Raw genomic sequence first — 27,850 nt, 5'->3', positions numbered from 1 at the left:
CAGAGCGGCGGGGCGCTGGCGGCGGCGGGATGTTCAGCTGGCTGGGGAAGCAGGGCGGCGGGCGGGAGCGCGGCGGCGTCGGTAGCGACGTGGTGCAGACGGTGACCGGGGGGCTGCGGGACCTCTACCTCCGCAAGCTGCTGCCGCTGGAGGAGCACTACCGCTTCCATGACTTCCACTCGCCCGCCCTGGAGGAGGCCGACTTCGAGAACAAGCCCATGGTGCTGCTGGTCGGGCAGTACAGCACCGGCAAGACCACCTTCATCCGGTAGGCGCCTCCCTCCCCGGGTGCTGCGCGGTGCCTTCGCCTCGGGGCCGCCGCCGCTCCGCTCGGGGACCGCCGGCCGGCGCCCTGCCCGCTCGGTAATCCCGCCTCACCTCCTGCCCGGGGCGTTCCTGCTGTGCGAGAAGTGCCTCCTACGCTCTAGCAGCGCACCCCGCGGTGGCCGCCCCGACTAGCCGCCCCGGGTCGCGGAGCGGGGAGCGCCTGTCCCGGTGAAGGGCGGCTAACAGCTCCGCGGCGGGGCTAGCGGGGCCGGTGTCTGGCTGCTGGCGGCAATCTGGGGTAGCGGGGACGCGGCCGGTGTCCCTCCCGAGGAGCTGGGCTTTCCCGAGAGCCTCCCACGCCGCGTCGAGGGTGGGCACCGCTCCCGGGGCTGTTACGTGCCCTGTAACTCTCCCGCCAACTTCCCGTTTAAGACTACTATCTCGATTTCGTGTTCTGCCGAGAAAGCGTAACCTCGTTGTCTACTTCCTCTTGGCTTTTTATTTTTTAATCTCTAAATGATTTCAAAAGAAAAAGAGGCACTTGGCGTTAAAACGGCGTGACAGCATCGGCCATCACGGGCCATTTAACCTGATCTCCTCTCTCTTCTTTCCCAAAAGTAGTTTAATAAGTAAATTGGATGTGAAGGTAAGAGAGAAATGCGAGACAGTTTTGCGCCTAAAAAACCACATGGTATCTGGAAAGTCCTATCTCCCCCTCCCCCAACTCTTTTGGTCGATTGCATTGAACAAGCAATATCACTAATAAGGCTGCTTAACAATGTTGCTGCTGTTGTAGTATTTTCTCTTTCCCGTCTTCCTTATTGCTAAGTTTGCCAGCAACTGACTTGAGGAAGCTGAAGTGTGCCTTGGGTACTACGAGCTTGTGAATATTTTGCATATTTTTGAGTGTGTTTGCCTCTCATATGCCCCTTACAAATCAGTCTAAGATTATATAAAACTCTGCAAAAGACACTGAGGGGTCACTTGAATCAAATTTTTACAGCTTATTATATCTGAAGTTCATTACAGTCCTTCCGAAATTTTTACAGATGTTTCTCTTTCGGTTCCAAAGGTTACAGGCGGCCTTGACGTGACACTGTTTCCTTTTTACAGTGTCAAAGACCTACCTCCTCTCTCTATTCAAGAGCGATGTTTACTTTTAACTCGCCTGAGAGCTTTTCAGATGTTTAGAGACCTAATCATGTTTCTTTTCTGGTTTTACAACTAGCTAATCGGAAGCTTAAAGTTGATCTTGGTTCTTTACCCGATTATTACTGAGTTCCTGCAGACACTTGCAGTGGCTGATTTGGGTTTTCCTAACGCTTCTTCAGCCCTGCTGATTCATTTTATTCTTTAAGAAGTACAGCTGCTTTGTTAGTCTGTATGTGTTTCCAGACAAGTGGTGTTACCTGGCTCACGGACCGGGGACGGAGAGAGCATGGGTGTTACACGGAGGCAGAACGGTCCCAAATACGTACGTAGCAGAACTTGTTCTGCCTGTCAGCTGAGTTGCTGTGTCACTTGCAATTCATAGGAAACTTTTTTTTCCCCTCCTCTAAGAGATTGCCTGGGATGAGAACGCACATTCTCAATTTATGGACATTCAACTCTTCTGTCCTTCACAGTTGCCCATGTTTGACTGGAGTGCGAGTCAGTGTTGCTCTTAAACGTTGATATTCCTTGCAGGGCCAGAGATGTATTTTTGGTACTGTTGCTTTGTGAGTAACTTGTTATCACCTTAACCATAAACTACTGAGCTGATTGGTTGACTGATACTAATGTACAGTCTGAATCAGAAAAGAAATATCACTCACTATTACGGCTATTTCCAGCTTTCTTTTTAGCACTGGTCGCTGCTGGGCAAAGATGCCCAGGCAAATTTGACATAAATAACATTTTCAAAGATGTTTCCTCATGCGTTTTTATTAAAATATCTGACTCAATGGAGGAGGTGACTTCTACTGTGAGGTGCCTTTTTCTTCCTTCACTTACCCCTTTGTCCTGTCCCCATTTTAGGTAGGTTGCAGAGTGGTTTAATCCCTTACTAGGTATTGGAGAAGACAGGAATTGGCTGTTGAGCCCCAGTCAGTAATAGAACAGCTGTTCCTGCTTCTAAAGGACCACAGTCTGACCTCACCATGATGAACATTCATGACATCAGTGTTTGCTATAGAATAGATAATAATTGGCTGAATCAGCATGAGAAAATGCTCCATTCAAGTTGGGCGGCAACTTAGACAATAGTGTCACAGTGACTGTTACCAACTTAGAGGAGAAAAGAAAAGCAAAAAAGAAGTGCTTGTGTGCTGAGGGCAAGACTTAGAGGACGACATGGGAAAATAGTATAGTGTCCAGGTCAACCACAAATGAATTTCCCCTCTGATATGCTGAATTTCCCATGGAAAAATGTCATATTGCTCTCAAGATTGTTATAATTCCAGGTTTATTATAGATAGTTTTTCTTAGAATGAAGTTGGGCTATAATTTTTTTTTCCCATTAGCCCTTTGACAAGCAAACAATATTTTAAATCTTAATTAAAACTGCTTTTTGTTCCATGTTTCTCCATTTCATAGTCAGGAGGGCATACTAGATCTACTTAAGTGTTTACTATGAGGTTTATATGTGAACAGAACAATTACATTTAGCTGACAAGTATTCATTTGGGATTTACTTTGATTTAGACATTATCGTGAGAACTTCACATTTTTATATCTCTGACACATCCACATCCACCCAGTTCCTTCCATTAAGTCCTCATGGAAAACACAGATCTAGCAATGACTGAGTGTCCCTGGGGATTAAGATATGCAAACAAACACTTCCAGGTTTCTAACAGCTCTTCTGGTTTTTCACTTGATGCTGTTTATCCTCTTTGCGCTTGGAACAATGCAGTGAAACTGGCCAGTTTTGCTGTCTAAGGTGTAGCCTAGTGTTATTCTTTTATTCAGTGCTGACAATTCAAACAAATATATCCATGCCTAAATGTTAATACTTGTCTGATTGTTTTTAATGGGGTGGGAGGATGGGTGAGAGCCAAATACTTACCTTGCATGTGAGCTGCCTGGCCTTTCAGCTTCTGTAATTCTCTCAATTTCTCCTGGCTGCTTTAGAGAAAGAAGTGGAGAAAGAAGGGACAGGAGAATTGTAGTGTGTGAGTAAGAGACAGGAGCTGGTCAGGGTGAGTTTGTAGTTGCTGACCTTTTTCTTTCCTTCCAACAATGAATTAAATTGTCGAATAATGTTTAACTTGTTAGCAACTTCTCTGTTTTAAAAGTGTAAGAGACTGACTTTTTTTAAAGAACTTATCAAGATGAGGAAAAACAGAAGGAAGTTCCTCAGCTTGCCAGGCTGTGCTTTTTTGCTTTGCTTACAGGTATTACTCAGAGGTTAAAATGGTAAACTTCCTTCTATTTAACTCAGCCAGAGCTGGGTTTTGTGAAAGCGCCCTTTTGCGTGCATAATATCTGGAGCCTGAAAGTAGTATGCGATAGCTTGTATGGCAATTACAGGCTGCATCTACTTCTTCGGGGGGGGAAAGGTCCCTGTGAATTTCTTTGAGTGAAAGCTAGAACTTCTTTGTTACTAGCTCTAGATGAAAGCTTTATTCGAGTTACTCGGAGCAGAATACTTACACTGAAGCAACCATTTGCTAGTTTTGTTGTGTTTAAAAGAAAAAAAATATGCGTGGAGGATTTGGTGCAGTATGTAGTTTGGAGGTGAACAGCCTTGTGGAAGGAGGCTTGAGTTTGTCTCCCCATGCACCACGCGGTGTCCCTGCCAAGTGCCGCTCTGTCCAGCTCACCTGTGTGCGTGCCTTCCTATGGCTTAGCTGAAGCACTTAGACCTCAGATAATTATCAGTATCCGCAACTGTGAGTAATCTTTGCTATCTCTGGAGCTTTGTAAACCAGTTTCCCATAGTCTGGCTATAGATCTTGCAAAGGAACATAAATGAATGTTTATTGGCAAAGCAGAAAGGTTATAGCCCAGGTAAAAACAAAGGGAGAAGAGTCAACAGGATGTCTGTTGTTTGATCTAGACTGTCTTTGGGATGTTTGCTATTTTTAAGCATTCTTCCTGTGAACCTTTTTGAACTCCCTCTCTGCTGAAAATTCCTGAAAAGGGCACGCAAAAGTGGATGCTAAAAATCCAGATATTTTACTTTGTTAATATAGCATAATGTACACAAATAATTGCACCTTTTCGGTTTACAGAAGACTGCTCATCCCTTTTTTGTGGCTAAGTGAAACTGGTATTTTCATATTGAGAGGAAGGGTGATATAGTGCTCAGAACTAGGGTTTATTTTAGTCTCTACTGATTCTTGACATGCAACTGTGAGCTGGTCTTAATGGAAAATACCTGCCTTGTAAAGTGTTTCCTGTGTCTGTTGAATAGCTGTACGCAGCTCAGCACTGTGACTGTTGGGTGGGACTCGGTATTTGGAAGGAGATCTTGCCTTTCTGGATTGTTGTCTCTACAAAAGCCTGGGTTTTAAAGCTGCATCTGTGACATTAACTTGGAAGTACCATTGCAGTTCAGCAATTCTTGTTTAGTCATTTCAGTAAGCAGCTAATGTGAATTTGCACCATTTGAGTTCCAAGCTGAAAATACAGACGCACCATACTTCCAACTTGTTGTAAATTCTCCACGTGTTACATGTGCAGCAACTTCATGAGCAGGCCATGAGATTTTTATTTTTTTTTAGTGACCTAGAAGACCACTACCGCTGAATGTCCATAACCATGCCTGGCAGCTTCATGAGCTTATAATGTATAGCAATTATCCTGTTACCCTGGAGGTATCTTATCCTGTATTCAGATCCCATCTTTTAGTTTTCTGTGACCTGGGATCTGGGACTTCTCTTGTGTGCATTTGATTTCAGTATGATGTTCTTTTCTGCTGCTCTGGGAGCCTCTTATCGTATGTGTTGCCACCTTATGGCTTCCTGCCCCTGCCTGCAGAAGTCTGGGAATGACAGTTCATATCAAGAGAAGAACCTAAGTCTTACAGAAATCCTTTCTCTTCAAAAAGAAGGGCAATGAAGAAAAGCAGAATTGAGAGACTTTGAAGTAGAACATTTCACTGCGGCAAGTTAAAAATCTTATTTTAGAAATTAAAAGTATAATTGATCTTTCAAAATCAATGCTGTGGGTAAGTCCAGCCAGGCTTTAGTGAAAAATGGTAGCAGCTCTTGTGAGTTAGCGTTGCATCCTGTTTTAGAGGGCTCTAGTCTGCAATGGAATTCTATGAGGAGGCAGGAACACATGTCTGTTTTCAGGTGCTTACCTGTTTGCTACAATACCTGAAAGTCCTGGATTTCCACACACAAAGGGTTCAACTGCTGAGCTATCAAAGGAGTTTTGTCTTAATTTTGATACATGATCTACTTTGTCAAAATGAGGGATGTATTGCATTGTGCTCTCCTGCATGTGCAAAGGTATTGGGTTTTTCTGCTTTTGGAGAAGGATTAGTTTTATTTCCCTGTTACTGTGCATTAGGTACAGTTTATTCTAGAAGTAGAACAGATTGATTTTTGGCATGTTCCAGCATGATTGTTCTTGTGTTCCTCCTTTCCCACAGTTTTTAGCATTGATGGGTTGGGGTTTTTTTGTTTGTTTGGAAGCAGAAAGCTGCAGGAAATCTCATGTAAATAACTGTTCTATGTTTTAAGCCTCCCAGATCGTAGGTTGAGCTGATTGGAGCCAGTTTGCTAAGGCTAGTGGAAAAAGATCTTTGAAACATGTAGTATATATTGAGTTCCTTAAATTCATCTCCTCTGCACTGATCTATAATGTCTGTGAATGTTTGGGTATTGAATTAAAGGGCATATAGAGATTGTTCAGCAAGTACAGGCACTCTGTAGAATGTTGTTGTTTTTCAGCAAAACCAGCCTGCAAGTCCTCTCAAGTTAGTATTTCTTTATGAAATGATAGCAGAACAGGCATAGTGCTCTTAGATTAAGGGCCAGAACAAACCTATTGTTGAAAGACATATGTTAATATAGATGTGCTCAAACCTAGATAGTACTGTCATTGGATGTAGGACCATCACCTGTGCCTAAAGAACTCTTATTGAAGTCCAGCTTGGATTATGTAAAAAATTAAATCATAGTTCATTAAAATTGTGTGTTGTTTTTTGATTGGTTGGTTCTTTTGTTTTTTTAGGAACTGCAGGGTGACATTGGAACCATGGAATTAATAATTACTGTATGACTTAAGTTGCTTGGAGAATTTTAATGCTCTTACAGCATACTTGAAAACAATTTGGTCTTAGTCTTAAGGGGAACATTTTCAAGATGGTGGTGTTGTAAATAAGGACAATAGCACTCGTATTCTTTAATGTTAAGCAGTTTGGTCTGCTCCTGTTTTTGAAAAGTGGCAGTCGTCATAGTGTAGTGTAAAGGAACTTTGTTAGCTGGAGGCTTGCTTGATAGGCTTGAGGTTTCTTTTGCTTCTCACTTGCTATCCAGGAAAGGATGCAGACAACCTCCTTTGTAAATTCATGCTCTGGTTCCATGAAGTTTTAGCATTTAAATATGCACATCCTTAGTTTGAGACCTTGTTGTCTGGAAAGTCAGGTCTTGGTCTATCAGACTTGGTCCACTGAGTGTGTGCTGTCTAAGTCTCTGGGCAGATTACTCAGAGGGAGATGCAAGATGGTTTCTGTTGGTACAGCGCTGCCTGACTTGATGTCTCTTGGAAGGACGTTACTGTTAGGCCTGAAGTTCTGCAGATCTGACTTAGTTAATTACTTTTTTGATACATGGGTCAAAATAAAAGCTCTTTTCCTCACTCCCAAACAGATATAAACTGTATTGTCTCATAATTATGTTATCTCTGCCTGTGGTAAGATGAATTAAACTTAGTAAAATCATACACCATAACTGAGTTCATCCAAGGGTTAGATATGTCAGCAAAGTGATGCTGCTCATGTGCTGTTTCAAACCGCTCTCTTTTAGTATCAGCAGCACTTGTATAGGCTTGAAAACACACACAGAAACAGCAATGTCTCATAGTGTGAGCTACAGCACTGGGATTATTGGTAGAAGCATTCACTTGAGTGGCTGAGGGAATACTTTCCATCCTGTTTGTGTAAAGGGATTTACTTTATTTATGCTTTTATCTAGATGTTATGAAAAAATGCGATTCAGGTTTGGGTTTTTTTTCTTGTTAATAGAAATAATGAATTGCAGGAAAAATGTTACTTTATTATTCTAGAATGTGTATATCGTTGGGAGTTTTCAAGCACGCTCTAGATATTTGCTTTTGCCATAGTTCCCAGACACTCATTCTGTTACTTTATGTATTCTCCATCTCCAGATACCTGCTCGAACAAGACTTTCCAGGCATGCGGATTGGTCCAGAGCCTACCACAGATTCTTTCATTGCTGTGATGTATGGAGATTCAGAAGGAAATGTTCCTGGAAATGCCCTAGTTGTTGATCCTAAGAAGCCATTCCGCAAACTCAGCCGCTTTGGAAATGCTTTCTTGAACAGGTGAGACCTGTTTGCTTGCTGTCTTTTTATTTTAAGTTTAAATTTCTAGGTGATACCATTGTCAAGCATCCGTGATGTTTGCTAAGTCTTTTCTGCTGTGTTTGTTTTGATTAGCATGAAAGAAGTATTCAAATACAAGCAGGGGCAGTGGCAGTTCAAGTGAATTAAAAATAAAATAAAAAAAAGCAGTACTAGATAGTGTGGCACTAGCACAGATATATTCTGTTATCTGAACAGAAAATCATTGTTAAGACCAGTTCACAGAAAATTGCTGAAATGGTCCGCCAGCTGACTTGTTTGTAAGGCATTACACCAGCTGGGATTCAGGATCAGTTTGGGCACAAATTTTCCTGCTCAATAATACTGACGGATTAGTACTATTATTAAAAACTACCATGCAAAAAAAGGAGAAATACATTTTCTGTTCAATGTGGTCTTGTTCCTTTCCACTCGTCTCACCAGACGTCTTGGTATAGCTCTTTAAAATTCTCAATTGCTGGGATATGTAAAAAGGCCTATAGGAATGGGGATATCTGAATATGCCTTCCGGATAAATACATATTCAAGCTGTGAAGTGTTTAATTTTGACTAGGTGGTCTTCAAGCAGTCCCATAGACCAGGATGATAGTGTTAGCTTTTGGGTGGCTGCTGTGTATTTGCAAAAAAGGGAAGAGTTGCTAAGGGGCTGTGAATATTGCCGTAGGTCACTTAAATAGCAGGCTAAATATTTCCAGTTAAAAGTTATTAATAACTTTGTTCACATTGTGTGAGCAATCACTTTGTTTTCTTCCTGTATTTGATGGTAGCTTGACATGGAGGCCTGGCTTTGCAAGCCAATTAATCTAAATTGGTTCTCTTTTAACAATAAACTTTCCTGTTTGGCTGATGAACACTGGCATATGTGTTAAAAGTTCGTCATGTACAGTCTTATCTGTGCCTATTCACAGAAGAAAGTTTATAGCTGATTATAGTTGGCTTGGCTATCGCTTGCTGAGAGATAAGAATATGTGGGAAGCTGCAGTCAAGTGTCATTTTAAATAATAATTCTGTGGTTCAAGACCCCTCTCTGTGAGATTATTGGCTAAGTCCTGTCCTCCAGATAACTGTTCTATTTCTCTCTTTCCCCACCAGTGTGCTCTCTATGAAAAGTAAATACAGTTATACTGTGAATAGTGTTTTGCACAGTAGTCAAATATTGACACAGAACATGTAATAATACTAAATGTTTGGATGAACAGGTTACATAATTTTTGGCTAAATTATCTGTCTATCTAGCGGTGTCAGGTCCTGAATCTTAGGCAAGCAAGATTGTTTGCTAACTAAAAAGAGGTACATTCAAATTAACTGACTAAGTTATTCCAATTCTTTTGGTGATTGCAGTGCTGTAAGTAACCTTATCTTCCCCAACATTCACATTTGCTCCTTAGTTTTGCAGGGGAGCTCTAGGTGCTTATATTCCCCTAGCACCACCCTTGGTCTGCCACTGCGATCATATTGTTGCTTTTTCAAAACCGTCAACTCGTTTATCTTTCCTACTTTACCTAGTTGAAAATGTCTTAGGCTTTATTTCAGTATCTTTGAGCAACTTCGCCCTGTTGTCTTCACCTGTGATCATACTACATATTTTTGCTTTGCCTTCTCTCATTTGCCATGCTGGCAGTGATGGGGCTTTATATCCAGTATTACATTTTTCACCCCTGTCTTAATAGATTCTCTCTCCTCCTCAACTCTCTGTGTGTGGGGTTTTTTTTGTTTTGTTTTGTTTTTGTTTTTTTTTCCTCAAATTATTTCACAATCCTACTATTTTGTTTTGTGGAAAAACATAAGGTATTACTTTTATAAGGTTGTGGATACTTCCATTACTAAGTTAAGTGTCCTTTTTATCTAAATGTAACAGGAAAGGAAACAGTGACTGAGGTAATGGAGAAACTAAGAACAAAAGAGAACACAGTAGCACAATCAAGGCTTTTACTTGCTAATTAGCTTCCTTCATTTATTGATGTTACCTTGCCTCTATTTTTCCATGACCCCTTCTTATTTCCCCCTGTATCTCACTGCTTGTGGTAAGATGTCTCTGTAAGGCTTCTCAGTGTAGAAACTTGTCTTTTATTTCTTGGTGTACTTTTAAGGAAAGTTGGGGGTGAAGGCAATGGGGACAGGACCTAGTGTGTTAAAGTAAGTGAGGAAAGAATATTGCAGTATACCAGAAGATCATGGAAATAAATTGGTGCTGCTGAGAAGAAACACATGGTCCTGCTCTATTTTAATGGGTATCTGAATGGTCACAAAAAGGAGTATAAATTCTTACTGGATTCTTTGAGTCATCCAAAGTTAATTTAAAGAAAATGTAAAAATCAACAGATGATTACAAAGCAAAACTGTAACTTATTTTTGCAATGGTAGTCTAATATTGCTGTTTTTCTTTAACAATAGTTTTATAATAATATGAAAAACATGACAGTATTGAAGGCCAAATGTGTCATAAGCAGTTAGTCATTCACACAACTATTTCTGTAAAGCTTTTTTTATGAAGGTTTGTTGTCATTTAGGTAGACAGTAAGCAGTTTGGCTTTTTATGAGGCAGAACTTAAAATTACAGTTGATACAGGTCATATAAGAAATAGTAGTCCAGAGCCAAATCTCATCGTCAAAAAGAGAAATTCAGATACAACTAACATTACAGTTTTAAGTTGTCTGAAATATTAGATTGATGCAAGATTTTTTTTTTTTAACCCATCTGTTGCATTTAGATTATTGATATATTGTAGGCGCTACAGCTGGTTAATTCTGAGTTTATCCTTCTATTTCATATCCTTTTCCTATATACTTTCCTGCTCCCTTTGCCAGTAATGGCTGTGTGAAGACTACAGTGTCTTTCCATTTGAGGCCTGTGGTTCTCTATTTTCTTGCACAGCCTTTTCCAGCTGTCCCAGTTTGGGTGATGCCTAAGTCAAAATACTGCCATATTGTTCAGCTGAAATAATGGTGTCTTTTGGAAAGTTTAAAAAAAAATAAGAATGTTATTTTATTCAATAGTACCTCACTGCTCTTTTGAAAGCATCTCATAAGCTTGTAGAAAATTAGCCATAGTGGAAAACTTTGCTTCAGGATATGCAGTATTTTTTACACTTGGTGTTCTACTACTCAAAAAGAAAAACCAAAACCAAAAAGGGTAGTGCTTTTTCTTATCAGGCCAAGATGGCTGCTGTGTCCTTATCCCTTCTTAGGTTTCAGGGAGAGGTTTGGCTGATGCTGATGCTTCTGTTGTACCCAAGAAGGGATGCTGTGTGCTTTTGTTATGGACTCGTTACTGCAAGGTCACCTGAAAAACAAGGTGAAGTGAGGCATAAAGATTTTTTTTCTTCCTGATTTCCTTTGAATCATCTGGATCGTTACCTGTCCAACAATAGCTCTGAAATTTTGATGTATCTTACGTTTTCTATCTGATATTTGACTGCTTGAGATCTTCCTAACTCAGATTATCTTTGGTCTTAAAGTTCTTGTTTGACTTTGGCACGGTGAAAATTTTCCTGTCAGTGATACCCTGTTTCTTGAGCCCAGTGTGCCTTCTGAAGGGATGTGCTAAGACAGGGCAGCCATCTTAGGGCCTGAGCCTGCGGCCTGACCCTCTGCTGGGTCGCTCTGCAGCTTTAGGAGAAGGGTGGGTTGCACCGTCTGCTTGGTAGTACTGTCTTCAGCTGCTACCCGATAAGAAGATTAAACTCTTACACAAATCTCTTAAAGGCAGTTTACAGTGAAGGGAGGTGAAGTTCTGCAGTCGTGAACTAGAAGCAACAGAGTTGTTTGGATTTAACACACGATGTGTTCTGCAAGCCTCTGGGAGGCCTCGTGAATTATTTATCTTTTTCATAATGCCACCATTGAATTTGCCTCCTGCCACAGAGGCAGGAGGCTATTGTTTAGAGCATGGTGTGTGTAATTTGAACTCTCGGTTCTTGCAGTGTGAAAGCTTTTGCTCGGTTTGTGGGAGAGATACTGTTTTTTTCAGTCCTCTGCAAGCCCCATCTAAGGAGGGTGGTGGGATAGAGATGGGGACCATTCAGAACACGGCCAGAGCAGGTGAGAGGGTGACTTGCCAGTGACTGAAATATAAACCATATCATCAGTATGGCTTTTTGCCTGCCTCCCTTTTCTTTTGATTCTCTTTGAATTTGGGCAAAAGTTGGAGTACATGAAGAATTTTTTCTTGTGTATACTAATTTTGGTCACAGTACAATGTTTGGTTTATGCAACCTTATTAATGTAGCATGTATGGACCATGTTGTCAGCTCTTGCAAAATTTGGAATTTTATCAGCACTTAAATGTATGAATTTACAAGGTTTTCCTGTGTGGTGTTCATTTTGTGAGAAGCTCTCTGTTTACATTTTGTTTTCTTAAACATGTTTGGTTGCCAAACATAGGGGTTTATTAGGACTTCAGAAACTTTTTTTTTTTTTTTTTAAATCTCACTCAAGTCTTTTGAAAAGCAGATACGTAAAGGGGAGCTCTCAAGGGACACTGCGTATGTGAGCTAGAGCTATTGTTAATGGTTACGTTTCTCCTCCTTTCCTGCAGGTTCATGTGTTCTCAGTTACCTAACCAGGTACTGAAAAGCATCAGTATTATCGACAGCCCCGGCATTCTCTCTGGAGAGAAGCAGCGCATCAGCAGAGGTGAGTTGCAGGGCTTGAAAATAACCGAGCTCAATAACTATTTTTGCTGTACTGGACCAGTCATCATCCTAATCTGTTGGGGGCCTGTTTTAGTGGTATTGAGTGGTGGTGTGTCTCAAACTTTCTTACTACAAGGCCTATTAAAATCATGTTTTAAGACTGGAAGTAGGGTTTGGAATTTTTACTTATGAAAACTGATGGGGTTGGGATTTCTATCATCCTACTCCTACAGCTGCAAATGGCTATGGTTGCATGGTTGGTTTGACTAATTAGTGCTTTGACACTCCTGAGAAAAAGCCTTATTTCCATCATCTTAATTACTTTCCACAAAGTAATAATGAATAGGCTCTTAAAATATAGTATTGAAGTTCATGAATGAAGAAATGTTTCAGAATAGCTACAGCTCTTCAAGCTGGTCATGCTTAAAAACTGGGTGGGTTTGGGTTGTAAATAAGGTGCTTTTATTGTAGGCATAGCTGCTAGTATTGTTTCTTAAAGTTGCTCAGTCATGCCATAACATAATTTTCAGTCGAAAGAGTTAAGGTAGCAGGAAGAAGAGGGAATGAGAGTTTTTTGTTTAATAAAGTGAAAATTCTGTGAAGAACTGAACCCTGGTTTTAACATGCTCTTTAACAAATTAGCCAGTCTTTGAGAAAATATTAAAACAAACCAGCATGATGTGAATAACTTTCTTGTTTCCTTCAGCTGCATTAAAGTGCATGTCAGAGGTTTCTGTGGAGTTGCAAATGGTAGTGATCCAGTGTGGGGCTTGTGCTGCCCTCTGTTTTCAGAACTTTGTTAAGAAATGGAATCTTTTGTGTTTTGTGTCTGTGGGAGGGGGAAGTAATCAGTTCTCTAACATATCACACCTGGGATTTTCTGAGGAAATCCTAGAACGAGCACAGTATATGGCGGCTGAGCAACCATAGTCTTGTCTTTACATTGCACTGACAGAACAAGAGAATAACTTAAGACTGTCATCTAAACTATGCTTGCTTAGTAAACTGGTCTACCAGATGTTTCTGGATTCTTTGTTCAGTGTCTGACTGGTTTTTGTCCTCTTTGTTGCTCATATAGTCAAGTAAAACACTTATCATGGAGAGAGCTGTGTTTTCCTATATGTGGTATGTTAGTGAACTAGCAGAGATAAACAGCAATGAGTACCCTACATCTCTGCAAGCAAAGGCTTGAATGTTGCCAAACCAGATGAGTAAAACAAATACTGCAAGTTGGCACTTTCATTTCTAGGCAGAAATGACAAAGTATATAACTAATCATCTTTAATCTCATAAGATGTCCACAAAGTATTTAAGTCTCAGTTTACACAGAGAGTCTGATAAAAATCAAAGTTGGTCTTAAATCTCCTACTTCATTTTCTCCATTTTGGAATCCAGCACCCTTTTTCCTCCATCAATAAAAACCAGGCTCATCTTTCCCCCTCTCTGCTTCTTAGATCAAAAGAAAATTATGCTTGGCTGCACTGAAATATCTACTGCCACTTCCATACTATTATGGAAGTGAGCATGAAATGAGCAGAAAACTAAAGTATCATATTAATATGCCACTGAAAAAGTGAGCAATTGTGTGACAAAATTCACCCCGGTAGGGATTGCTATGGAAGTCCCAGACTTCATGGGTGGGACCAGAGATGTTATGTTTCACTGGTAGCCCTGTGCTGCTTAAAGGACCATGGCTCTTCACTGCCATCTAGAATTCCTGTTGTAACTTAACAAAACATATGACTGTTATTCCTTTATATTTCAGAAACTCCTTTTCTTGATGGTATGTGCCTTATCAATTGTTTTTATGGCCTAGCTGGCCTGCTCTTTGATATAGTAAACTTTTACACAAGTTGACAGTGCCCAGTCATAATCTCAAACTCTTACCTGTTTCACAGGCTTTAACTTGACTAGTTAGCATTTCATGAATTTTATTTTTTTTCAATGTGTTAAGGATTGCCTTGAATATCCAACTTGGCGTAGTTCTTTTATCACAAATGTGGTTCTCCTGTATGCTGTGACACGATTGGTGTGGTTGTACCGTAAATAAGGGTTTGGGATTCAGCATTAGAGCACTGTTCTTTCTGTGCCCCAGGTTTGCAGGGCAACTGCTGCCAGTGTTTAAGGTTTCTTATACTTAGGCATCAGCATACAGGAAGTACCTACAAGTCACTGTATGGACCTATTGCATGCTCTTATGGTTAGGCAATACTGCGCTCGCCCATGTCTGCAATATTGCGTAGTCAGATAGATGCATTTCCTGCATAGGACTTTTGGGCTGTTTATGCAGTTTCCATACAGCTGGGTTTGTGGAGCACAAACTTGACTTGTCCTGTGGTACTGCACATGGCAAGGTCTGTCTGACCTGCTTCCTGAAGGAGTTGGACTGACTTCAACATACTTATGCTAAGAGTTCTAATTTAGCATGTTTTGAAGTTTGAGTTGCTTAGATTGCTTTTTAAATTGTTGTGTGCAAATGTAGGCAGGATCCTACAAGATGTTTTCTGCTGTACCTGAATGTTTCTTTGTCAGAGAAGGTTCTGTTTCTACACCTTCAGACAAACAAAGGTTTTTTTCCTACAAAATGTGTGGTGTTACCTTTAAACTCACTGGCTGCTGCTCACTGAAATAAGGTTGCAGCTGGTGTGGTTTGCTATGGGAACTGCCATTTCTTTTCGCTGTGAAGGTGATTACAGACTTAAACATAGAGGTGTCTTTCTGTGCTTGCCAGGAGAGCTCTAAATATATGGAGTGATTCTTCAGAACTTATTTTCTGACAATTTCACAATCTCATAATCCAAAATTTTATAGTTCAGCAATTTTTTTTAAGCCTTTGGTTTCTTTTTATTTCTCTCAAACTTTTGTTTTTCTCATGAATCTTGCTGGTATTTCTAAATAATATATACAAGATGAGATTTTTCATAATCCGGTAACGGAATGTGACATTTAATAACACTTGGTAAGTATTCTTAGATGCTTTCTGTTCTGCACATTGTAGGTGTCTGTTCATATCTGGGTTTTTAAATTAACTTTCTAGAAGTGTAGCTTGGTTTCTAACATTAGTGATCAGCAACTTTTCTTATTGTTGATGTTCTAATGTGTTTGATGGAAGAATAACATTACCAGACCTCAGTGTAAAACCTTCACTCTTTGCTGTAGGTGTTTTTTCCATCTTTCCATGAACAACTGCTTAACTATTTACCTATGAATGGACATAACACCTGCATAATGATAGAAATTAACGGATATCACTAGGAGTAAGGTGAAGCCTTTGAGACCAACTAGGCAATTGAATGTTAACTTTCAGTTTTACAATGCAGGAAAGCAACAATACAAAAAGTCAGGATATGCACTTCTTCCCAGCATGTTTTATTTGTAACTCTGGAAAGCATCCAGGCCATGGATGAAGGAGCTGATTGCTTTCTAAAGGGTCAAAAATATACACAGAGTGCAACATTCAAAGCTGTTTCTCTTGACACTCCTTTCCCACTCCTGTTGTTGGCAGGAGGATGTGCCAGAAGCTTCCTGCCAGTCAGTTCAGGGTCTGCTCAAGTGGCTGGAGGAGAACGTGCAGACGTGTGCCAGCATTGTCCCCGGTCAGACAATGACCGTCCCTGTGCTGCTTCTGCAGCATCACTGGTGACGCTCACAGAGACCGTGTCAGACAGGAATACGCGTATGGTCTGCAAGATTTGGAAGGAACAATGAGCGTAAGGAGAGGAGGAAGGTGAAGCAATGTCTGGCAGGGTGTGGGGAGGAACTGCTTTTAGAAAGGGGAAAGGGACTGGTTCATGATTGAGTGGCATGAAGCCAAGGGTTTCCAGAAGTACAGGGAAAGAGCTCAGAGGAAAATGGAGGATATCGGTTAGCTTGCATTTTTAGAACTGCAGTTACTTAAATACAGGTAATTTTCTCAGTTCAGTCTGGCTTGTGAAAATGTAATCATGGATTAAGTAAGGAGATGTATAGTTACAACATTGCCTCAAGCTTTCCCTTGCAGTGAGACACTGTACATTCTCTTTAGGATTAGTCCACCAACCGGAGTGTAATAAGAGTGGTATCCAGGAGTGCTGGATTGAGACAGGCTTTCATTAACATAACTGGAAGCTTCCACCCTGGACAGCAGAAAGTGCATCTTTCCATGTGGGACTGAGCTGCATTTGAAAGACTGGGACAGTTTAGATGCTCACCTGTGGCAAAGCATTAGAAGAACAGCAGACCGGGGAGGTGGGGGGAAGGCTGCTCTTGTCCATGTCCAAATTATGTTTTGTAGCCTTGGTTGTGTGGTACTTAGATAGCAATGGCAGGTGGGATCTCTCCAGCGCTCTGCCCACCTCTGATTCATCTGGCAAGTGGATATTGTTCTCCTAGCTTGGAGGCTCCTCATTGCAGCATTCATCCAAGAGGTGCCTCTCCTCTGCTTTGCCAGTAGCTCCAGCCCCGGGGGTGGAAGAACTCTGCCTGTCTGTGCTTGCAGAGGATGGATGGAGCCCATCAAGCCTCCCTGATTGTTTTCTGCATTGCAAAAGCACAAGACAAAGTATAGGGATGACTTGTGACTTTCTAATACACATTTGCAAGTAGTTGTTGTACCTCGTGAGACATCCCTAGGCTGGATATAATTGCTGACGTCAGTCATTGGAACAAACCTTTGAAGAAACAGCAACGGTAGAGCAGCAAGAAGCTGAGAAGTATCAACAACAACTTTTTTTGATCAGGTTTTCCAAACTGCTCTTTGTTGACCCCGTACTGCTGGACTTTGCAAGCCCTAATCCACACACGTGTACTGTATATGACAGGACCTGAATGCGTTGTGTCTCAGTGCTGTCCTATGTTTCCTTTCAAACTCATTTTACTGATGGTATAGATCTGCATTTCAACAAGCAGACTTTTTCTTTCTCAAAGCAAATGTTTCATTAACCTTTATTCATTTAATAGAAATTTATTGCTAATTAACATATACAATTGTTTTTACAGTTCAAAATCCATCAAATGTGTGGTAGGAATTTATATATTTATTTAGCTATCCTTATAAGTCACCTTCTTACATACCTACGTGTCAAAAACTTACCACAATTTGACTTTCTTCATTTTGCAATTTTATGTATTTCACTTCAAGCAGATTTCCTTCTACCTGAGTGAAAACAGAACAGATTATTGCGTAGCTACTATCTGTGCACTGTTGCAACTGTGTTGTGACATGCAAGTGACATACAAGATCTAGCTTCTCCCTTTCTTTCCTGCTAAATTTCTATAAAGATAAATTATTCGTACTGGTTTTGATAAGATTGTTGGTGTATGGGGAGGAGAGTTCTCTTTGAGATGTGTTTTGTGCAGCTCTCCTCCTTGCTCCCACCTTTTATCTTATGTTTAGCTCTTCAGGAACTAGTCACAGGAAAGAATGAACCTATGAAAGCACCAGAGCAGCACTATCTGCAAAGGGGCATTTTTGTATTCCTTACAAAGTAATCCTTTTAATGGGAAAGGTTATGTTGGGCATCTGTTGTGTTTGGTTTGACCTACATCCTTTTGGATGCCAATAATACCTTTTCAGAATAGCTCTCATTTCAGTTTGATGTGTCTGTGCTGGATTTTTAGTGAAGTTTTTTGATCTGTATTGGGAAGGTGGAGGGCAGGTACCTGAAGACACTTTCTTACTATTAACTAGGATTTCTGGATTTTATTTCATATGCTATTTGTCATTTTTAAACAAAAAAAAAATTAAGACTGAGTTTTTTCTTATGTTGCTGAATGTGCACAAGTATGCCCCATGACAAATATAGAGTTCACCATTTTTCCTATTACTTTCATGTATGTCTGCTTTTCTTGATGTTGGTCCTAATTGGGTTGTACTGGAAAGCAAAAAAAGCTGATTTGCTTTTGGGTTCCCTGTTAAAGACCACCAACTTGAAAGTACAGTGAATGATGACTTGACTGAACCAGCATTGTTTTAGGAAAAGCTGAGCAACTTTACAATGTCCCCATACTTTTTTATTTATACTGTTTACAAGATGCTAGGGAGAATGAGGAGTGATGAAGAGTGTTTTGCCTGTATCTGGACCAGGTGTATGAAGTGTTTGTATAATTGGCTCATGTACGAGTAGTCTAAGTGGGTTTTCTTTGCTGGGGGATTGAAGGTTTAAAGGCTTATCTTACTCAGCTGCAAAATAACCAGAGCCACCAGAGCCACCAGTGAGCCACTCTGGAGGGCTCACTGGTGGTAACTGAGATTTCTTTGCTGTTGGCATTTAAATGTGTGGTGCTGAGGGCAAAACTGTCGATTCTGTTTGGGTTACTTTACATCAGTCCTTGCATTTTGACTGCTCCCTCTTTTAGCTCCGATTTCTTTTTGAGAGGAAGAGGAGGGATGGGATGTCATCTCCCAGCTCTTGCTGGGGTATCTTGCTGTTCCTTAAACAAGATGAGTCACATCTGGTGACTCTCTGTGGATTAAATGTGTCACTGCTGAATAAGGAGCTCCTGAATACTGTTTGTTGTGTGGACTAGGCTACCAGATGCCTTTATAAAAGCATTCAGACAGGTGCTATGAATAGACTTTCGTTTAGAACGTCAAAAAGTTTGTTTCAGATCATCAGAAAGGTCACTACTCATTGTGTTATGCATTACTTGTAAATTGGATCTCTGACTTTGCTGTGGTAGAAATAACAGCAAGTGTTGCAATACAAGGAGAGATGAGTTCAGAAATGGTTTTAAAATCCAAATATTTTTGTTTGCTGACTTACACTGGAGTGCTGCACATGCTCTGTTTTCCTTGTTAGTACAGATAGGCAGTGCTACCAAAGTGGCCAGTGTTAACAGTGATGGAGAGAGCTTGTGATAAGAGGCCCACAGAGCTGCTTAGCTTGGGCCCTCTGCTGGAGCCAGAACTCCTGGGAAGAGGCAAATACGGGTGTGAGATGGTAGCTCACAGCAGCACAAAAGATGGCAGGAATAGTGAGACTGGCCTAAGGAAATGTAGGATACAGTTGTCCTGACCTCATTGTCCACAGATACCCTCCTCCAGGTGGTCCATCTCCTCTTTTTCCCCATGTAGATGCCATGATTCCCTTGTTCTCCATCCCCAGCCCTACCTTCTCTGAGACTCGCTTTTCTGAATGGTATGACCGTAATAGTGTGTTCTTCCTTCAGGCTATGACTTCTGCCAAGTCCTCCAGTGGTTTGCTGAGAGGGTCGACCGCATCATCCTCCTTTTTGATGCCCATAAGCTGGATATATCTGATGAGTTTTCAGAGGCTATTAAGTCATTCCGGGGCCAGGATGACAAGATTCGTGTGGTGCTTAATAAGGCTGACCAAGTAGACACACAGCAGCTGATGAGGGTCTACGGTGCACTCATGTGGTCCCTGGGAAAGGTGATCGACACTCCAGAGGTGCTGCGGGTCTACATTGGCTCCTTCTGGGCCCATCCTCTCCGAAACACAGAGAATCGAAGACTCTTTGAAGCTGAGGCACAGGATCTTTTCAAGGATATCCAGAGTCTCCCGCAGAAGGCGGCTGTGCGGAAACTCAATGACCTCATTAAGAGGGCGAGACTTGCAAAGGTAAGAAAAAATTAAAAACCTAAATTAATTGAATGAACAGTCTCTTCTGTCTTCTTTCAGTGTGTCCTTTCTCACCCTTCCCAATCTTTCTCTACCTATAAACTGTGTGTTTTTCAGCAAATGGATTGAATTGTCAGTTTTTCAAGGAAGAGGTAGCCACCCAGGACATAGAATCAAGTAGGAGGAAATCAAGACTTGTACTGGGATGCCTCCCTAACTTTAGAGAAGGGATTTGATGCTTTTTAGGCTGTTAAAGCTATTGTTTGCTCGGTAGGGGAGTGAATTTTTATTTTTCTTACACTGTGCAGCAAGGTAATCTTAATGCTCCTTTTCGGAGATAAACCACTTTTCCACTTTTGGTTTGGTTTTTTTTAACAATAGCTGGGATGTACAGAAGAGTCTTTAAAAAAAAAATAAAGAAAAAGGTGTGCAAAAAACCACAATGAAAACTATTCTTGTGCAGCCTTCCATATGCCTTTTTGCATATTAATGCCTTAATACATACTCTCAATCAGCTGCTGTGAAGAGACACTTTTACTAAATGCATTTATGTTATATCCTGGAATATAAGACTGATTAAAAGCCTTACTCTTGCTGAAGCACAGATACTGATGAATTGGAGAGGTGCTTGTGCGTTAGATTGACACTCTTGAGCCTCTCAGATTATATCTTCTTCACTCCCTGTAACAAAGACGCTGGAATGATACAGACTTTGTGTCACCATATCCAGAAACCCCCTCATTATGCTGAAATACGAGTGATGTGCTGCATTGTAGGTCACTGTTCCCCGTGTTTTCGGCTCTGGAGGAGTTACATGCTTTATGTGCAACTTACAGTCACTAACTACTGTGTGTGGGCAGGCTGTCTGTGACAACAGTTAAAACCGGTTTAATTTTTTTAATAGGTCTTTAGTTATCTTTAAAATGATGTCCACTCATTCATCAAAGCTTTGTGAATTACCACCAAGTTTTAATTACCTATTTGTAAAACCTTCTAGTTATATTTTACACTGATCTTCAGACTCCCCGCTTAATGATGCTAGCTTCATCTGTTCTTTCTTCTCATAGCGTGATTAGAATAAGCTTTGGTTGCCATCTAAAATACTTCTTTACCTGGTTCTCTGAATCTGCAGTGGGTTTCTTTTATTGTAGCACTGCAGCTGCTGTTAGAATAATAGTTAAAAGCACTGCCAAGCTTCTTGTTGGGTTTGAAAAGCTCAAGAATAAAATGAAGATTGGTGATTCAAGAATTATGATTTGTCATTTGGAAAACTGGAGCAGAAGGAAAACTAACTTCAGAATGCTTGGGGAGAAAGCTGGTGGCACCAGACAGAAATTCTAATTTTAAAGTATGTTGGGATTTCCTATGCGGTTACCAACGAGAATGTGAGTGGAGTTAGCACGGTTGTCTTGGAACACATTTTCATGTGGACTTCTAAGCAAAAATGAAGAGGATGTGCACTTACAGTGATGTAAGAATAGTTGTGTAGAGATGTATACCACTCCCTCTGTTGGCTTAATTAACTTTCTGAATATAGTGATACACTTAAGTTGTTTTGGTTTTTTTGTGGCCTGAGCTTCAGGGTACCCCATAGCAGTTGCTTCTTTGAAAATTCCATTTAAAATCACGTTCATTCGATTTAAAATCACATTCCTGCTGATGTTGTGTTAAAAGTTGCTATAATCTCAGTTTATTTTGTGGATGTTATTGGCAGCTTTTTGTTTTCATTTGTTACAATTGTTTAGTGGAAAAGTTCAATGGATTGTTTTTAGGTGTTTCTATGTAATGTAAAATAAAATGGATAAAAGTAAGTACAAAATACAATGCTCACAGGGCATGCTAACTAGGCAGCTATGGAAGGGGAATAAACTGTTTATCTACAGGAAAGCAGCAATGTAATCTTTCCTGTGTTGTCATTCTACCTTTCAAACTGAACTTAAAGTACTGACACTGAGAAAATCATTTTTTTTACAGTGTTGTGTGGTATTTTTTGTCCTATTTCTTAATCTATTCTAAAGCACGCGGAGTAACCAAAAGCAAACTGTTAACTTGCAGTCAAATTTGAGCATTAGCTTTTTTTTTTTTTTAAGTCCTGTGACTCACTATCCCATTTTGAAGATGGAAACTGTTCTTATCTATAAGAAACACATGTGCCTACTTGCAGACCTTAGGCCACTTAGCATACACATGGGAAACTGTTACTGCTTGTGAACTAGAAACATACTTTTCTGCTTTTGATAGAAGTATTATTTTAAACATAAGATCCATAAAACTGCTTACAATTATTCATAAACTATCTTTGAAATGTCCTTGTTGAATCTCTTGGAATCATAGAATAGTTTGGATTGGAAAGGACCTTTAAAGGTTGTCTAGTCCACCCCCCTGCAGGGACATCTTCAAATAGATCAGGTTGCTCAGAGCCCCGTCTAACCTGACCTTGAATGGTCCCAGCAATGAGGCATCTACCACCTCTCTGGGCAACCTGTTCCAGTCTTTCATCACTCTCATTGTAAAAATTTCTTCCTTCTTCTATCGTTCTAGAAAAATACTCACATCTACCCTGTCAGAAAATGTAATGGGTTTATGCAGAAAACCTGCTGCTTTATGTTGTTATTTTTTTTTCTCCTCTTTAGAAATTTAAATTTATCTGCAATTAACATCAATGCATTTTTTGTATATATGAGGAAGTGATGTTGAATGTGTATTCCTCTCCACTTTTTGCCGTTGTTCCCTTAAAAGTCAAATGTGAAAGTTGGGATCTTAGGATGTGCAAAGAAGAAGTGGTTACACCATTTTTCTTTAGAAAGAAAAGAGAATTTTTTTTTCCAGTTTCCATTAAGCCTTCTTAAATAAGTAAGGAAAGGAATTGGAAAGCACTTTCCCTGTACAGATTATGTGTTAGGTTTGTACAGAATACTATAAGGTGCATTCTGTGGTGTTTTGGTAGGTATTATTTATGCTTACACCATATCTACGTAATCACTTTGTTCTAACAATGCTTTTTTGTGGTAGTCTGTCTTTCCCCATTCTTCAGAATTTCAGCTTTTTACTGTTCAGTGGTTTGATAGAAATTCTCCTTTTTTTATGTGTTTTCCTGTGTGTGTGAAAACTGTATGTAACGTCTGTTTTGGCAACAGCTACATCCTTATTTTAATGAAGAAAGGCCCGAGTTCTGTAAACATTTAGCCTGTTGTGGAGCTTAGGAAACCATTTGATTACTTCAGGTTATGGTAGATGGGCATGGCTTGTTAAAGAAGCCGGCCCTTTCGCTTCCCTCTTGTGTGCAGCATGAATATCTGTGTCCACACAATGAACTGGGCAAGTGAACTTACCTCAGTTAAGAAGTGCGACCCACCGTTTCTGTCCTGTCTGGAACAGATCACTCGATTTGTGGCCACACAGGTCCTGTTTGTGGTGGGAAGGTGGTAAGGGGAAGAGATGGATGGCTTGGGGGTAGGGGTGGAAGGAGGATGCATGGGCAGGATGGATGTTTTGATGGCAGTGCTGAATTATCATAATCGCGGCAGATGGGAAACTTGAAGAGCTCTGTGAGTATCAATGTGTTTTAGGACTTGTCATCCTAAATTAATGTCCGTCTGTATATGCTGGAATGACTATACTTTTCTCCCTAAGGCTTTGTGAGGCAGCCTCGGCATGCTGCTGTTGGAACAGACTGACTACTCTGTCATCCTCTTGTGGCTGCATAAATATAGACTATAGGTGCTCACTTTTCTCAGAGTAAATAGGTAGGAATGCAGTGTCAATTCAATTAGATAGCTTGGCCACTTAGCGTACTTGGGTTACTTGAGGTATTATCCCATTGCTTCCCACAATAATTGGCGAGGCAAATGGAGTTACAAATCTCTGCCACTGAGACAGATGGACGGATATGGCTGGTACTCTGTGTATGGTCCATGCGGGTAGTATCAGGACGTGAGTTTGGGGCCTTGCTTTTGCTCTAACAGTTGGTACTGATAGAATGCTGTACCATGCTGCTGCTTAAACTGCAAGTATCCATCTGTATTTCTTTTAATCTCTGCCCCTCAAAGGAATGCTGAAAGCAGCAAAAGCTAGTTGATAACTGTTCATTTAAACATGAAATTCCAGAAACAATCGTTGATAATATCTTATCCTTGAGCTGACTTAAGGAAACATTATTTCTGTTTCTTTTCATGACGTGGGTGAAGAACACTAATGTTAAGTGTAGATAAGCAGTAGTATTGATTTCAGTTTTGCTTCTTCTTAGGTTCATGCTTATATCATCAGTTATCTGAAAAAAGAAATGCCCTCTGTATTCGGAAAAGAGAACAAGAAGAAGGAACTGATCAACAGATTACCAGAGATCTACATCCAACTGCAAAGGGAATACCATATCTCAGCAGGGGACTTCCCTGAAGTCAAGAAAATGCAGGTAAGGTGATAAATTACAGTTCCTCTGGAATACAGTTTCCAACAGGACTGCTGAATTGGTAAAGGTAGGACAGATCAGGAGCCTGCAGCTTGGTCTGACCATGGGCTAGTGATGAGTGTGATGCAGAATGTTTTCCAGATTGACTCTTGTGTATCATTCTGACAATTTATGCGGTACATTTACACTGCTCATCATAGGGTGGTGACTGGCTGATTAACCTGTCTATAGGGATGTACAGGTTTCTTTTAAGAATTAAATATTTAACTTGGGAATCAATTATTGGCATGAGACAGTAAATTATAGATGAAGCACAGGTCTTAGTTCAGCTAGGTTTTTGCAGGCAGGATTGTTGGAAGGGTTTAATGAGTTAGGTTTTAAAAGGGGGTTGTGTAGAAAGTTGACTCTTTCTTTCCTTGCCACTTTTCTTGGCAATGGGGAATGAGAGAATATGAGATGATCACTTTTCAGTTTGGACATTGAAACAAAATTTGAATGGAACTTTATAAAACTAAGAGTGCATGTCGCTAAGCCTCAGCAGCAGATGGCAGCAAATATATGCATGTGAGATAAGTCACTCCTGTAATGAGGAGTAAAATGGTGAGATAACAGAATTGTGCCAAAACAGATAGCAGATTTGACCTTTGCTTTCTAAGATTTATTGCGTATCATAAATTTATCCTGATCCGTTGCTTGTAAATCAGGTGATTGTGTATAAATGTCACCTGAACAGCAATGGTGGTTGGTTGGTGGTTTTCCTCTAAGAAATCCAAAGTTCTGTGTACATGGGCAAAGCCACTCGCCTGTGCTTCAGGTTTCTTGGGTTCATATCTTTATAGTTCTGATATGTATGGGAGCAGGTCCCTGAGGCAGATGTGATTTGTCAAAGCAGTTTAACACCGTTTTGAGAGGAGGCTTGGGGGGGTGCGGTTTGGGTGTTTTAAGTTTCCACTGTAACTCTTCCTTCCTGGCTAGCATTTTGCATGTACAAATCATTTAATAATTGCCTAAAGTGTTTTTAATTTTTCAGTGCTCTGGTGTGAAACATGCTTGGGCTTGTGTTGAAATACCACATATCACCTAGTTAAACATCTCATTGAGGTCGGTAGGAGTTTATGTACAAGATGAAAACTCAGCAAGGAATCGTGTGACTTATGAGTTCTGGCAGAACTTCTATAAAAACACTGCTGCTGTTATCCCAACTCAGTTTTTCTTTATTGGTAAAGGACATTTCATGACCTAACCACAAAAAAGAAGTTAAATCTATAAAATCAGATCAGTCCTGCAAACTCTTGGATTTACTTTTAACTTAAACACTTGCATAAGTGCTAGCAGAACTGAGGGCCTACTTGCATACTTTCTCTGATGTCTGGAAGAAAATCACCAAATGGAAAGTTGTTAGGTAACATTCATCAACTGCCATGTTTTTATGCATTGCTGTTTTGAAAATTGTATTGTAAATGTAATTTAATAGACCAGCTCATACATGTTGGAAAATTGTCTTAGTGTATTTCACGAGTGTATTAAGTGTACGATACATGTGTCAGCTTTGCTTCTCCTTCAAGAGGGCTTTCAGTTATGGAAACGGCTTCAAAAGGTAACAGATTATTTTAGTTTAAAGCCCGTTCCTTAACCTGTTTCAATGTTTTGGAAGTTTTTCTAACTACTGTCACCGAAACCTTTGTCATTGACAGGAGCTGTTGGAGACTTGTGACTTCACTAAATTTCACTCTTTGAAGCCAAAGCTAATTGAAGCTGTGGATAACATGCTGGCCAACAAAATTGCCTCCCTGATGAGCCTGATCAGCCAGGAAGAGAGCAATATGCCCACAGAGATGGTACATGGTGGAGCATTTGATGGCACCATGGCAGGACCCTTTGGCCACGGATACGGAGAAGGTGTTAAGGAAGGAGCTGATGAAGATGAATGGGTTGTTGCCAAAGATAAACCTGCTTATGATGAGATTTTCTACACTCTGTCACCAATCAATGGCAAAATATCTGGGATCAGCGCAAAGAAGGAGATGGTGACTTCTAAACTACCCAACAGTGTCTTGGGGAAGATCTGGAAACTTGCAGACTGTGATGGTGATGGGATGTTGGATGATGAGGAGTTTGCATTAGCAAAACATCTTATCAAGATTAAACTGGATGGATATGAACTTCCAGGCACACTACCTTCCCACCTGGTGCCACCTTCTCACAGGAAACCTTTGCAGACAGCAGAGTGAAAAATACAAGAAAAATGAGGGTTTTGGAAATCTTTCTGTGTTGAAACCACCAAAATTTGAAATTAGTCTTAGATCCTTAAACCTTACAGCACATTTCATGCAAGTTACTGAAATTAGAAGCACAGTAGCAGGGAAACATTCATGTACTTGTCCCTGCTGACCTTCACTGAGACATGCTTATCACAAGTGCCTTGTATAGATCTATCATAATGTGTGATGGTAAGGTGAAAATGTTTTTGTAGTCCCGCTTCCATGTCTTGCTGCCTTGATAACCGTAAAGCAGAGAAGACCATGTATACAAATCACTGACCTTCACCAAAACTAAATGCTTTTATTACCATAAGTTTTTCCAAACTATTTTAAATAGTGCAAGGAAGCTCTAAATGTTAAATTCACCTGCCTATGCAAGGAACGTTTTCTATGCTAGAAACATACTTTAGGCATCGAGTGAACGTCAGCACCTCTATAGTTTAAGAAAAGGCAGATATAAAAGGAAATTTTATTTTTGTTCTTTTTTCTTTATTTAATTTGGGGGTAGAAGAAGAGAGAAGAGTAATGGAGACAGTCTTTTAAGTGCTCAGAATATGAGCAGACTTGTTTTAAAAACTTTGCTGATTTGCTAAAACTGCAAAATATTAAAATGATTCTTTCAATCTGTCATCACTGTGTCTTGTCAGAACTGTTTCTTCAGTTTAATGCAGCACTATATACTCAGTATTGTCGTTAAAAGAACTGAATATTCTTTGCTCCTTGGATTTGTAGTCTCTTTTGAGGTTTCAGTTTAACTGCTCTGCAGACAATAAATTCCTGACTTGTTCAACTTGACAGCAGAATGTTTTCATGCGCTTAAAAAAACCCCAAATCACGTTTCCATTGGAATCAAGCCTCGCTTTCTGTTCAGGAAAGGTGCATTGCTCAAAGTCAGCCTCTTCAAAGCACATCAAATTGTCTCGGGAATTTTTCATTGGTATTAATTTCTATTTACAGGTAATTATACAGTTATCTCTATTTTTTTTATATATATAATATTTTTAAGAAAAGTTTTTAACTTCTTGTTTTGCCAACATGTAGCTGACAACCACAAAAGATATTTTATTTATATGGTAGCAGATTTGAAAGGTGGGGAGACTAACAGGAATCTTTACATTGACTGTAGTAAGTGATAGACTGGTCCCTCCACATATTATTCCTTTATTGGAAATAATCTGTGAA

General features: G+C 40.2%; 1 protein-coding gene across 1 annotated transcript; it reads left to right on the top strand.

The window, feature by feature from the left end:
• EHD4 (EH domain containing 4) lies at positions 1 to 27,461 on the top strand. Its single transcript, XM_074148900.1, has 6 exons — positions 1 to 268; positions 7,588 to 7,764; positions 12,341 to 12,438; positions 19,587 to 19,999; positions 24,246 to 24,410; positions 26,102 to 27,461. The coding sequence occupies exons 1-6, from the start codon at positions 30 to 32 to the stop codon at positions 26,636 to 26,638; spliced, it is 1,629 nt and encodes a 542-aa protein (XP_074005001.1). The 5' UTR covers positions 1 to 29; the 3' UTR covers positions 26,639 to 27,461.
• The last annotated feature ends 389 nt before the right edge of the window (positions 27,462 to 27,850 follow it).

This window comes from Numenius arquata, chromosome 6, assembly GCF_964106895.1.
Source record: "Numenius arquata chromosome 6, bNumArq3.hap1.1, whole genome shotgun sequence".
In the NCBI taxonomy this organism is placed as follows: Eukaryota; Metazoa; Chordata; class Aves; order Charadriiformes; family Scolopacidae; genus Numenius; species Numenius arquata.
Note: the sequence above shows the minus strand (reverse complement) of the source record. Positions and strands in the feature narration are given on the sequence as shown.

Excerpts from the sequence above, each read along its gene's own strand:
- EHD4 (XM_074148900.1), top strand. The coding sequence starts at position 30 with ATGTTCAGCTGGCTGGGGAAGCAGGGCGGCGGGCGGGAGCGCGGCGGC. Across the intron at positions 7,765-12,340 it reads GGAAATGCTTTCTTGAACAG|GTTCATGTGTTCTCAGTTAC; the intron begins GTGAGACCTGTT and ends CCTTTCCTGCAG. Across the intron at positions 12,439-19,586 it reads GAAGCAGCGCATCAGCAGAG|GCTATGACTTCTGCCAAGTC; the intron begins GTGAGTTGCAGG and ends TTCTTCCTTCAG.